Consider the following 14,591-nt stretch of genomic DNA (forward strand, 5'->3'; position numbering starts at 1 on the left):
GTGAACCGTAGCTTGTAGTTAGCCAGGGCAATTCTGTCCACATTCTTCAGAGATACTCTGCAAAATAACCAGAGCCCTATTATTTGAGATTGAGTAAAATCCCAGCTATGACAGCTAAAACTCCATACCTCAAAAAACTGGAATGAAATTGTACTTCTCAAGCAATCTGTTTTAAGTTAGCCAGGTATGCTACAATGCTTGTTCTCTCATGACACACCTTCAAAACAGGCTATTCTCACCACAAAAACACATATCAGAATACCATGCATGTACTACATGTTAATATCTATCACTCCAATTAACATGTGTGCCATTTTTAGAGCTAATGAACTGACAAAAAAGGCTATTAAAAGGAAAATCTATTGTCAGTCACTTTTTGGTATTTAAAAATCCTTTTAATCTTACATTTCTGTGCACAAAGCACTCAATTTTGTAGTTTAACTAAATACTATACCAAAGTTATACTTTATCTAATTCCTAATTTAAACCTATTTCCACCCTCAAAAAGGAATGAATCTGACAAAAGAAAAAGAGGAACATTTTTATTTTCAGTAAAGGGGGTGAGAGAGTAGGCAATATGCTACCAACTGTCTGAAAAATGTTTTCTAAATTTAGGAAATCTGTACACTGCACGGTGTAAAAAAAAAGCTGTCAGATTCACTGTCACTTCTTATGTAAATTTTAATTTAAGAAAAATCATGGCAAAACTAATTTTTAAAAACACACAAAAAAACTAAGCATCGTATTTCCAATAAAGAAATCAATGAAAAAATCTCATTAATATTAGCTACTTTATGTTCCACTAAAGGCTGGATGTTCTACAAGTTGAGACTAAAATTTATATTTTGTGTTAGCCCTAAAATATAACTAATTCCTGATAATTTGTAATAAGGTATAAAGTGCAACAATAACAACCACAAAAAAGGCTTTAATTTCTTCCTCTACCTAGACTTTTATCTGAATAACTAGAAGGAATGAAACAAAGCAATTTAAGTTTCATTCACCTTATTCACATCTGAGATGTAAGGGACAAATGAGTAGAGAAATGTGCGAAGTAAATATTAGAATAAGTAAAGACTGATTGCAAAACAGTTGACTCTGCTATTATTTCCAGACCCTAAAACAGATTGAGAGAAACACAAGGAATTCAAACTTGACCTTATTTCCTAACCAGTACTCAGATAATCAAAGAATAAACTTGGCAATAAAAAGTTAGCTCTTAAAAGGAAAATTTTAGATATGCGATTTTTAATGCAATTTTTAAAATATGCTACAATTTACTATAAACTATAAAGTTCTTATTTCACCTTGAAGTTTTTCAGCATATAGTTTTAATCTGCTGTCTGCCTTTTAAACCTAGCTTCTTACCCCCTCAAAGGTAGTGAAAATGCTTTCTTAGTTCATGAGCTATGAACCAGCTCAAAAATATGCAGTGGACCAGATTTGCTGACTCTTGCACTAAAGGACCAATTATTTCCAATAATCTTCAATTTCTCATCATTATTGTTCTCCATGAAGAAAAATCATACTTGGAATGGAATTACTTTAAAAAATTTAGCTAAATGTAAAGACTGAATGGAATGACAAAACAAAGGGAGAAAACCTTTGTGTTAACTATTCTGATAAAACTCAAACTATGCAAATATACTAGAATAAAATACTTTGCAAAACATTTAAGTATTTTCTTGACTGCTACCTAAACTAATTGTCTTTATGAAGGTTTAAATTACGATCAATAACAAAACGCAAACATGGGGGTTTTATGAAATATTAATACACTTTTGTAACAGTAAAAAAAAGCTTGGTTTTGTAACTAAACTTTTTTCCTAAATATGTTCACTAATAGTTTTTTATTACTATTTCACACAAAAATGCATGCCAAAATAAAACTTCCAACTGGTCTATAAAAAGTTAATACAGATATCAAACAAGATACCTAATCTCTTAACACAGTTAAAAAGTAAAATAACACAGCCAACAAGTTTAAAAAAAAGATACTACATAAGAATTTATAAATAACTGAAGACCAAAGATTTATATATTACAAATATAAAGAGGGCACACTGCTACTAGAACATGTATATTAATATTTTTGCACTGATTAGTTATAATTTAAATCTAAAAATCAAGAATCATTTTCAATTTATTGTTATGTAAGCTTGTGTCTAAGTAATAGAAGTTTAAGTTGCCGTCTGTTACTTACGATATTCTTCCAAATGGTGCAAAAGCCGCTTTTATATCTTCAGTTGTAATTTCTGGACTGAGATCACCAACAAAGACATGGAAATGATCTTACAAGGGGGAAGGAAAAAGGGAGAGGTAAAGAGAAAAATAAAATTTCAAAGTCTGAAAAATAAATTTAAAGCAAATTTAACATATTGCTGATATGAAGTAATTTCCAGACAATTACAAGTAAAACACAGCTCTATATCTAAGCATATAAATCCTATCATAATCTTAAAATAACTGCTCATTGACACTACAGCAAGGATTTGTTTTTTAAAAGTTATTATTATATACTTAAGTTGAACATGATATTTTTAGTTATAGTCATAGTCACTTATTCTAGAATACAAAATGCTATGAGTTCATTTAAATTCTGCAAAAAAGACATCGAATAACAGTTCTCAGAGTAGTGTTAATTATTCACATTAACTCAGTTAACCACTACATAATGCTTTATAAATTAAAATTGAATAGTGGTATTGTAAAAAATGGAAAATGTTTCAGTTAAGACAAGATACCAAAACCTAGCTACATAATAACACTTGGTTTAACCACAGTTTGTGAAGAACAATCAAAGAAATACCTTGCATTGCAACAGTTTGCTGTTAAAGTATTTGACAGTTTTCTCAAAAGCCAAGTTTTGGTTGCCCAGCCATTACACCATTCAGTTTATGTGAATCCATGTGCAAGTGAACTAAGACTGAAGGCAACAGAAGGAAAACAGTAATCCCTTCAACTTTATGTCAGAGTCATTAAAGAATGCACTGGAGAGAAATAAAGATTCCCATAGCTCAAGATATTTTAATTACAAATACATTCTTATTAAAAAAAACACACAACACCTTACTATGTACACAAGAGTTTGATCAACACTCTAGAAATGGACACGTAAGTTATAAGTTTAAATTAACTTCTTTTTAAGCTATCCCCATGTGGCTGGCCTTAGGCAACACATTCAGGTTGCCATTTGGGAAACTCAGTTTTTAGAAGCAACTCAAGCACTCTGAAGATCTGGGTAAAGAGTAGCACACATCAAGGATGACCTCAAGGAAGTAAATTATTTTGCCCCTTCTTTAGCTGGATAAAGAACTTCTAAAGCATCAGCTACTATCCTAAGGGATTCAGAGTACCTGAAATAGCACCAGACTACAACGGTCTACTACAGGTCACATTCTGTCAATGCTGAGAAGAATGGGGAAATACTGCCAAAGACAATTCAAATATAGCCCTTCCCTCCTCCCCATAAAAAAACCAAAAAAACAAAAAAACTTCAGGTGGTTAGTGAATACCCTTCAGAGATATTTCATTTTATGTTTAAGAAGATACAATTACCTTGTGAACGCAGTGTGCTGACAACGGTACTACCTGATGACAAAGATTAGATTTGTTCTTAAATGTATTAACACAAGCATATTAAATCATATCTTAGGATAAAGATCAAAACATTACTGCAAACATGTATGATGCTTACGCTTTATAATAAAACTGCACAATAAAAATAACTTATCGAAGACTATAAAATACACTTACTGCTTGTGTCTTTCTTCTGACTGCTAGGAGTTGTTGCCCAATTCACTTTGACTTCCTACAAAAAATATTTTCAAAAGTTTTAGATACTTTCAAAACTTAGTTTATCATGTATATAATAAAGAAAATTGCACAAGTCTATGATGAACACAAAAGAAATACTAACTAGATTACAGTGAACATATTAAACTCTTTTGTTTTAACTTATAATATAGAAACAAAAGGTAATAGAAGTATCTTTCCTATATCCTGTTCTCTGTTCACATCACTGAATTAATCTTACCTGAAGTGTTAGCTGATGAGACATTTTTCTTCTTGTTTCCAACCTCCCCTTAGTACCCAATCCTGCTATAAGGTTTCATCCATACCTAATTAAAATTCCTTCATTCAACAAACAATAACTGAGAGTCTACTAAGTGCAACAAGGCACAGTGGGGGGACACAAAGATGAGTAAGGCTTAGTTCCTTTCCTCAAGGTAGGCTACAACATAAGTAGCTTTACCCCACCCCTTCCCTTAATGTTAAAAGCTAAGAGGAATAATGTAATTTACCTTTTGGAGTTCAGATGACCTTTTTTTGCTACTTTAGAAGTGTCTCATCCACTTAATACTGTATAACAACTTTTGAATTTCCACTCCACCCTTCAGTCGTGACAGCTTACCTTACCCATTATCTTCCGTCCATTCATAGCAGCTAGTGCTGCCGCTGCATGACGGTGCTCATAGAACTCCACAAAACAGTAAGGATCATTTCCAGCCGTCTATTGAAGAAAACACAGAAAAAACAATTTCTTAAAGCTCTATGTTACCCATTTACTTAAAAAATATTTACTATATAAAAAAAGCTGTACATGGGGAAATCGCATTTATTTACTATCACTAAGTAATTTTTTTTTTTTAATTTTGACATTGGTTTCATATGGAAACCTTTCAAAAAGCATGGTGCCACCTTAAGACAGAGTATACTAAATGCAACGTAATCTTTTCCTGGGTAACCTACTCAGTTATGTATGCAGATTTTCCTTTCTTTTTGAGGATTTTTAAAGTTTTTGTCCTCTAGCTGTCATATGCAGAAGCAAATAAATCATTAACAAAGAGTCTCCCGAACCTCAGTTTCTAATTGATCATAAACTAAGAAACCAGATTATCAAGCTTATTAGCTATAAAACAATAGTATACAGTCTCTGAGTGAGAGCATGAAGGAGTTTCTCATAAATAAAATGGGCTTTCTAACACCTACTTTGGCTGACAGAGATTTTACTGGTTTCTTTCTGGTACATGTCTATGTTCTGAACAGTGGAAGTTCCTTCATCATTAATTACTAAATGACAGAGGTGTTATATCAAATATAAAAATGAACACCACCACCAATATTTTACTTGTACACACTATAATATACAAGTTGGCCTTGTAATCTATGGGATTTCTCTTTCTATAATCTCTTTAAAAAATGAAAACCATCTCCTAACTCTTAACGCCCCCAAAGTTCAAAGGAATTAAAGCATTTAAAGTGGAACAATGCTATAAATATTCAAATAATCTCACCATATCAATCAGCAATACAGACAAGAAAAGGAAGTAACCAAAAGCAATGAAGAGGTCTTGGGACAAAGACTTCACTAAGGAAATCTAATTTTGATACAAAAGGGGATATAATAAAAGAACTAATAGTTTTATTTCATAAAAAACCAAAGAACAGACATCCTTAATATCGTATAATTTAAAATACTGTTATATTTGTAGAAATTCTACCAGTATTTTTCCAATAAGAGATCAAAGGATATGAACAGGAATTGCAAAAAAACAAGTGCAAACTACAACTACCTTAATGAAAGAGTTCCAAATTAACAGTAAGAAATGCCCAATAAAAAAAACCAAGGGCTCATATCTGACACCTCATTACAGCAAAACTCAGAAGTAGTCAATGTTGTAGGGGTTATGGAAACACAGAAATACTAATACACTGTTGAATGGCACTATAAACAAGTCCAAACATTCTCAAGTACAGTTTGGAATTATGTAAGAAAAGTCACTAAACTATTCATACACTTGGACCCAGAGAGCCTAGTACTGAGTATATACCTCAAAGAGAAAAAAAGACAGATACTATATAATCAAAATATTCATGGCAACACATTTTTGTGACAGCAAAAAACTGACAGCAAAGTGGGACTTCATCAGTTGGAAATGACTGAACAAACTGTCGTTATGTAGTATCACTAAACCATAAGAAACAATGAATGCAAGAAATTTAGAGAAATATAGATAAGACCTATTTGATTAAACTAAGGGCAAAAGTTGTAAATGATAGCAGAAAGAGCACTGAACTTGAAAGAACCTGAGTTCAAGTCCAGGTTCTGGTACCTTACTATCTGTGTGACCCTAAGCAAGTCACTTAACCGTCAGGTCTCATCTGTTTTAAAAAAATGAAAAAGTGGGGAGGGACATGAGAGGGATTGAACTAAATGCCTCCAGAGGTCTCTTCCAACACTAAATATATAATCCCAAACAGAACCTAAAGACTAATATTAGCATACTGATTATACTATTAATGAAAATAATACTAAAATGAAACTGAAACAATGAATAACAATAATGACCAATCTTGGTCAAGGAAAAGAGATGAGGAAGCATCTCTTTCCTTTCAGAAGACATGTAAAGAAATACTAAATACGTCAACTGTTTCTTCTATTTGTTGTTACAAAAGAGTGTAAGGAGCCTATCTGGAAATAACTGCATAGTGTAAAAACAAAAGGCACCCATAAAACATAATCTTTTTTTTTTTAACTCTACCTGTGCTGTTAGTGAGCAGAATGATACAAGGGAGTACAATAAAGGTAAAAAATGCAACATTATATAATAAAATGGAAAATCAGAAAGTACCTAGTTATCTTACAAGTAGAATATACAAATGAAAATGAATGCTCATATGACTTACTAAGCCTGGACCACAAGAAGGCATTTGAGCAGTCTACCTGGAAATTAGAGCAAAGAAAGGATGTTCATATAATCCTTTGCTCCCAAGAAATGCTCAGAGAATTCATGCTTTGGGGGTTAGGGTTGGGGGAAAGGGAAGAGGAAGGGGGAGACATGACTTATAAAAATCTTCAAAGATTAGTCCAGCAAAAGAAAACAACCCTGTATAAGGTGTGCTTATCAAGGGCAAACTTTCCTTTTCCATTCCACAGGTAAAGCCTAAATTTCTTGTTCATCTAAGGTCAAGGCAAAAATCTGGAATGGGAAGAATGAAGGAAGAAAGAAAAAAGTAGGGAAAAAATATTTTTTAATCTCAAAGGGAGATTCCTTTACCATTAACTTTACCATTCCTTGACTCCCATTCCAACCCACTGACCCCAATCCACAGGTATGTGGTAGATTTAAGGTCAATACAGTGCACCCATAGAGTAGAACAATTTTTTAAGCCTGATTAGAGTACACAAACAAGGGTAATATTAGAGGCATTGAAACAGATGTAGGGCACTAATGCTTTGAATTTTAAAATATATACAACAAAGGGTTTGGAAGTCCAAAGTCAATTTTTAAAAAAACAACAAATATAGGAGAAAGGTTAGAGGATATAGGGAGGGAAATACAGGAGGAAACATTTAAATAAGTACCCCATTAAACTAAATTCTCAGGGTGGTATCTTGAAAAAAAGAGAAATAAGAGACTTTTAAGACAGCTTCAAGAGAGGGAAAAGAAAATTAAACTTTAAGAAAAGGAATATCTATGGATGTTTTTTTCCCCACATTATGACTTTTTTAATGTGCATTTTTAAGTCTCTCTACCACCAACCAGATCCACGATTTCACTTCTATATGAATATACTAAGGTTTATATGGAAAAGCCAAATCGTTTTACAAAACAGGTAGATGAGATCTAATTAAATGTAAATTTTAAAACTTAAAAATGCATTTTTAATGTCTGTAGCCTCCTAAGAGAAAAATGAATACAAAATAACTGTAATGATCAGTCTTGATCCCAAAAAACAAATTTGATGAAAACATATCTCATTCCTTTCAGTTCAGAGGCAGGGATTACATGTGTAAAACATTTCCTACACTACCAGATGTGGTCATGTGTTTTGCTTGACTGCTTTTCTTTGTAACAAAATGGGATCTCAAAATTTATGTAGGGATCTGTCCAGGAATGGCTCATGCAAAATAAAAATGAAAGCCCTCAATAAAAGTTCGAAAAATATACTGAAGGGCTTTTACTATAATTTCAATTTACTAACATTTAATTTCAAGATTCCTTATATCCATTTAAAAGGCATTTCAAATATAACCAAGAAGCCTATGCCTTATGTCTCAAAACTCCTTAAATTCCCACCTATGGCACATTCTTTTTCTGTGAAAAAGGTTGAGGAAAAAGTGGCGCTCAGTGACTAACTTCAACAATTCACTTTATATGTATTGTATGTGTATACATGTGTATATATTTATGCACACACCTCCCCCCAACTTCATTAATAATTAACAAATTCTGAATTATTAATTTCTGGAATTATTAGTTTAAAAAAAAGAACTAAGTAAAATACCCTTACATCCATAATCATCTTGCAGTTTTTGCATGGTCCAATCTGGCTGAACAGCTGAAGAATTAGAGCTTCTGTCACATCTCGGGAAAGGTTGCCTACATACCTGTAAAAACAAAAAAATCATCTTTCAAAGTGTTTCTTTGTAGGTCAAAGACAAAAAGAAAGGCCCCATATACTTCGAAATAGTCACAGTCATGGCAGCAATTTTTGTGGCTGCAAAAAACTGGAAACAACATAGGTGACCAATGGAATAGCTAGGAGAATAGGAGTACATGAATGAAGAGTATTACTGCATCATGTGAAAAATAGATTTAAAAAAACTTGGAATAGTTTTATGAATTGGATTTTGAAAATAGCAGAATCAGGAAAACAACATAAACAATGACTACAGTAATTAAATGCTAAGAACAATAAAATCTGAACTCTCTAAATATGATGACCAAGCTTGACCCCAGAGACATGAAAATGCACCTCCTTTCATTTCTTTGCAGAGCTGGAGATCTACAAGTATGAAACATTGAATTTAAAATCAGATTCCACTGATTTGTAGGCTAATTGTGAACTTTAAAAAAATTCTTTGTGACAAGAGATTGTTTAATAGTGGGTGTGTGTTTGAAAACAAAGTTCATGTAAAAATTAAAGTTATCAAAATTAAAAATAAAAGTCATCCTTCTGCATTGTTTCTAAAGTTGTTTGACCTAAAAACAAGGAAGACTATGGGATTAAGCAAAGCTGGGTCAGCTTTAAGATATATTCATCCCAGGACACACTGAGAATCTCAATAGATGAGAAGTATCTTAATAATATGTACGTAGGCAAAAACTGTGTCACTTAAAATTATACTGGACATTTCATCGTAAGAATAAAAATGTTCAATTTTATTTTAAGTGAAGGTTTTCTCTTAGTTTAATCCTATTGCTTCAAATCAGATTCACGATCACCAATACTAAACCTAACAAGATGTTCTTGTAAAATTCTAAATGGATTAATTATGTTACATATGAAAAATATACCTTGCAACAAACAACAAAATTTAGGCAGCAGTCCTAATATTTGTAATTCATCTAACTTGTAATTAAAACAGTAGTATTTTGCTCACAGAACTACTTCAAACTTAGGTGGCTTCAAACTTAATCTGTAGGTTCAGCACCCAATACAAATGCAAAGCCTCAATGTTTGGATGTTTTGCCAGAACATGTGCTCCAAGGTTGGATCAAATCTATCACAAGATGAAACATTAGAATAATGTTCTAGCTTTGTTATATTCGGGAAAACTCTTTACCAGAAAGCTGGCCAATCAAGTTTTGTTGTTTTAGTTTAGTCTTTGGACTTCCAACGCTCAGCACAACTGGGCCTGGTACTTAGTAAATGATTGTTGATTTATCAAGCAAAACTTTTTCATGACCTATCACTAGATGACTCAGGAAGTCATCTACAAATTATTTACCATTATCTACAAATACTAAGATGTGGAGCAACTGTGATCTATGTCATATAAAGCCACAGGTCTTCAGAAGTAGTAAAATACAATTACCAAGAACACAAAGAAAAATAGAAAATTTGTAAAACTTCTAAAAAGAAAACATATGTATATATGCTCTATGCATATACATCTACGTATATTAAACTGAGATCTGTAGTACAATTTTATATGCTTGATTGACATTACTAACTAAATCACATACTGCACACAAATCCTAAACAATTCTCTTAACATCCCCAAATACCCAATTTATGTCATTTTAGACAATTCTATTTAGAGTCACAGCATGTTAGAGCTGTAAAATATAATCTTCATCTCCCTCACTGCATAAATGAAGAAATCAGGGTCAGAAATGTCACAAAGGTCAATGGCAAAGGTCAGATTTAGCTTTTGCCTCCTGGGCCCAAATTCCGGGCCTTTTTCGACAGTCAACAGAGCATTTTAAAGGTAGCAAAGGAGTGCTCTTTTTAATGGAACAATGGAAAACTTTCTATTAAGGGACACTAACCAAAGAGCATCAGGAGCAAGTGATAGTTACAAGTAAAAAGTAAACTGAATTAACAGCTTAAAAATTACCTTAGGAGAAACATAAAACAGGCTACTCATTTATTTCTGTAATTAAGCACTGAAAAACAAATCTATTCAATTAAAAAATATTAAAAATACAATTTTATATTATGGACCATTTAAGGGAGAGAAAAGGTAGGCCAGTCATTTGGCAGAACAAAGAATAAATGATGGGCCATCCCTTATGCATTACTGGTATACAGGTAATATATCTGCTCCTTCCCTCCTCTAGCATACTGAGTATACCTTTCAAAAAGTTTATAGGGCAGGACAGGAGTGTCCTAAGTTGAAAGGGCATGGGTAAGTTATGAGCTGCACTATGACTGGAGAAAATATAGCCTGTGGAAGCTATGACTCTCTCAATGCAGGCCAAGTTTACATTAACTTTCCTGGCTACCATGTTACAATGCTGAATATTGAGCTTATAGGCTAAAAACCCAGATTTTTTTTCCTCAGATAACCTGCTGTCTAACCCATGCTTACTCCATCTTACATTTGGGTCGGAAAAAAAATCAAATTTGTAAGTGTATTTATGTTTTTCCCAAATTTGATCAGATTCAGCCAAATATTTTAGTCTACCAAGATCTTTTTAGATTCTGGCTGTCATTCAATGAATTAACTATCTATCCTCAATCAATGTCATCTGCAACTATGAGTGTGATATCTATGTCTTATTCCAAACACAATGATAATATGTTAAACAGCTACAGAGAAACCCTGGGGCACTCCACTGGAGACTTCCCTTCTAAGATGACTAATTAATGGTTACTGTTACAGTTTAGCCAATCAATCAATTCCAAATCCCTCTTAATAGCGGTTTCTAACTTTTTTTTATGTCAGAGACCATCTACCACCATCACCATACTCCCCGGTCACCTATCATATTTGACAGTTTAGTGAAACTAAATGTTTTTAAATAAATGAAATAAAATGCATGGGACTACAAATGAAACTAAAATAGTTACCAAATATTTTTAAAACAAATTTCTAGATCCTAAGTTAGGAATTACTGCTCTAAATTTATTATCATCTAGTCTACATTAACTGAAGAAGGAAATGACAAACCACTCCAGTATCTTTGCCAATAAAACCCCACAAACAATATTAAAATGCTAAAAGATAGAGTCCTGGAAGATGAGCCCTTCAGGTTAGAAGGACCAGGGGGTCTCTCAAAGAGCTGGACACAGATGAACAGCAAATTTTCATCTCTTCATTTCTTCCACAAGAATAGCATAAGCCTTTAATCAAAGTTTTGCTAAAATGAAGGCAAACTATATATATTAAATCTACAGCACTTCCCTGAACTTACAGAGATCCCTGTCAAAAAAAGAAAACAAGGTTATACTGGAATGATTCATTCTTGAATTAAGCCATGCTGCCTGTTTTTAATTACCACTTCCTTTTGAAGATGTTCATTAACCATTCTGCCAGGAAATGCAGTTAGGCTCACTGACTTGGAATACAGATTCCATTTTCTTTCCTTTTTTTGAAAGCTAAGCATTTAACATTTGCTGCAACACCTCTCCTATTCTCCATAATTTTTCAAATGCCATTTACAGGAGAGAAGAATACACACACAAAATTGGGTGCAGAAAGGCATTTCACTCAAAAGGGAAATAAAAGAGAATGAGGAGAAGGGGTAAGTAGATGTAGGGTAGACTAAGTAGTCCTAAATGAAATAAGGATGTGCAAAGACATTCATACCTCTTTTGGTGATGGCAAAGAACTAGAAACTGAGGGATGCCAATCAATTGGGGAATGAATGAACAAGTTATAGCATATATATGTGATGGAACACTATTGTGCTATAAAAATGAAGGAAATGGTTCACAAAAACCTGGGAAGACTGTATGGACAGAATGAGCTGAATAGAACCAGAAGAACAATTTGTATACTTACAATAATACTGTCAAGATAAACTAACTCTGAAAGACCTAGGAACTCTGATCAGCATAATGACAAGCCACAATGTCAAAGGACTAATGATGAAACATGCCATCTACTTCCTTAAATATAGGTAAAAGTCTGAAAATGTAGAATGAACACTCTCTCGTTCATGTGTCTCTGTATATATATCTGTACGTGTCTATGTCTACATCTGAGAAAGAGATTTAGTCCTAGTGGTTTCAAGGTTTTTTCTCCCCACTAAACCACTTAGACAGAAACAATAGGATAAGCACCTAGAACCTAGATTTTCTTAACCCCTGCGACATCAGGATTTTTCTCTACATCATGATCTCTAGGCAGAGATGCAGCCATTAGGACCCTGCTTCCACCTTTAATACTCTCCTTTTTCCCCATACCATGTGAAGCCTGATGCTTAAACGTAAAACAAATCTGTTAAGACCCAGCAGTGACTTTAACCACCTAAACTTCTTTTCTTTCACCATTTTCTACATTCTATAAAACAACCTGTTTGAGAATACAAATTTGCCAAACTAAGGGTAGCATGATAAAACTGGTACTTGGGAGATTCAAGCCTCTAACTTGCTGTGTGAATTTGGGAAAGCTATTTAACTTTTTTGATCCTCAGCTTGAAACAAATGATCCCTAATAGCTCTTCCTGATCTAATAATCTAAGGATAAACCTTTTAGGGAGTAGAAGAGAGCTGCTCTATTTTTATTTTGCTTCTATCTTCTTTGCCATGTAGAATGATACTTACACTGGACAAAACAAAAATGAATAATTAAAGAGTTGATACCTAAGATAAATAAAGAGATGGTAAGAGAGCATTTAACTGTCCAAAATGAGTTCAAAGTCCCCTGACCCAGATGAACTGCATCCTTGAGCACTGAGTAAACTGGTGGACATGATCCCTGAGCCACTCTCAGTCATACTTGTATTTTTTAAATTAAATGTCACTTTTTTAATCAGCAAAAATCTGACCTCTCTCCCTTTACCTCTCTTCAACTGAAAAACAAAATCTGTTACAGATATGTACAGTCAAGCAAAATAAATTTCCTACCCTGACCATGGCAGAGAGAGAGAGAGAGAGAGAGAGAGAGAGAGACCTATTTATGGATGGATGGATGAACGGCTAAAGAGATATGCATAAGATATGGTCATTGTAGCAATCTGTTTTGTTTGTTTGTGATTACTTGCTATAGGTTTTGCTTTTCTTTTCAGCAGGAAGGGAGAAAGAAGCTAGGGTTAAAAAAATGAAATATGAACAGAAGGAAGGCCAGAAGGAATCACAAACTGGACAGCTTTGAAAGTTACATGATGAATTTATTAACTTCAAAAGAAAAGAGAGTCCCACATAATAATTCAGTTTCATTTACAATCTCCTCCTTCTGTTCTACCATGTATACAGAAAAGCTCATTTTATTTTTATTAGTTTTTTTAATTTAAATTATTTATGCCAAAAAAGGAATATGGATGAAAGAAATTAACACAACTCCAGTAATTTTATAGTTTAAAAATTGTAAATCAATTCCATTATATATTACTCTCCCCACCCCTTCCCTCTAACCAAGCTAGCTCTTTGGCTATTCCTCATACAAAACACAATCTCTTGTCTCCATCCCTTTTCACACCTAGAATGAGATCCCCTCCTCACTCACAGCCTCTCAGAAGCCCATTTTCTCCAAGGCTGAGCTTAAGTGGCACCTTCTACAAAGACTTTCCTGACACCCTCCCTCTTTATAGTTGGCATATCTACATACGCACACTCACACCTTTGTTGTCTCCTGTGAATACTTCAAATAAAAAAAGGTGGGGGAGAGGGTGATTCGGATGGGTTCTTAGTTCTACTTCAAGTTTAATATTCTATGAAGATGTGACCAATAACAGCAGTTTTAAAATTTTAAGTGTACTGAGGTGTCCAACTCCAAGAAACTGGAAATTCCCAAGTATCATCTAAACCAGATTAAAATGTAACTGAAAAATGTTTAACAAAATAAATAAAAATATAATACTACATTATACTACAAAGCTGTCCAGTTTGTGATTCCTTCTGGCCTTCTTTCTGTTAATTGTAATTTTCTACATCAATATTCCAGAAGCAAGCAAGATCCTTTCTATTTGAATTTGACACTACTACAATAAGAAACCAGAGGTTGCTTCAAAAAATGTCAACATATGAGAACATTCACTAAAATATTAGCTTTAAAAGACAGAAAGGACCTTAGTGATTGAGTTCAATTCTCATTTTTAAAAATGAAACCAGAAAAGCTATAGGATTTGGCCAAGATCCCAAGCTAAATAACAGCAGAATATACACTAGAGTCCAGTTTTCTTAACAAAGGA

General features: G+C 33.3%; 1 protein-coding gene across 10 annotated transcripts in view; it reads right to left on the reverse strand.

Moving 5' to 3' along the window:
* Positions 1-14,591, reverse strand: part of TIA1 (TIA1 cytotoxic granule associated RNA binding protein) — a 43,641-nt gene that overhangs the window by 13,576 nt on the left and 15,474 nt on the right. For 2 of the 10 annotated variants that reach the window (XM_072635277.1, XM_072635276.1), the window contains exons 2-6: positions 8,299-8,395; positions 4,415-4,513; positions 3,757-3,811; positions 3,559-3,591; positions 2,204-2,291 (exon numbers count right to left, since the gene is read on the reverse strand). In XM_072635277.1, the coding sequence (XP_072491378.1) occupies positions 2,204-2,291; positions 3,559-3,591; positions 3,757-3,811; positions 4,415-4,513; positions 8,299-8,395 (372 nt within the window). Of the gene's footprint in view, positions 1-2,203; positions 2,292-3,558; positions 3,592-3,756; positions 3,812-4,414; positions 4,514-6,690; positions 6,728-8,292; positions 8,396-14,591 lie in introns of all 10 variants that reach the window. The other 8 variants (XM_072635275.1, XM_072635274.1, XM_072635280.1 and 5 more) reach the window with 6 other exon arrangements.

The sequence above is a fragment of the Notamacropus eugenii genome, chromosome 1, assembly GCF_028372415.1.
Source record: "Notamacropus eugenii isolate mMacEug1 chromosome 1, mMacEug1.pri_v2, whole genome shotgun sequence".
NCBI lineage: Eukaryota > Metazoa > Chordata > Mammalia > Diprotodontia > Macropodidae > Notamacropus > Notamacropus eugenii.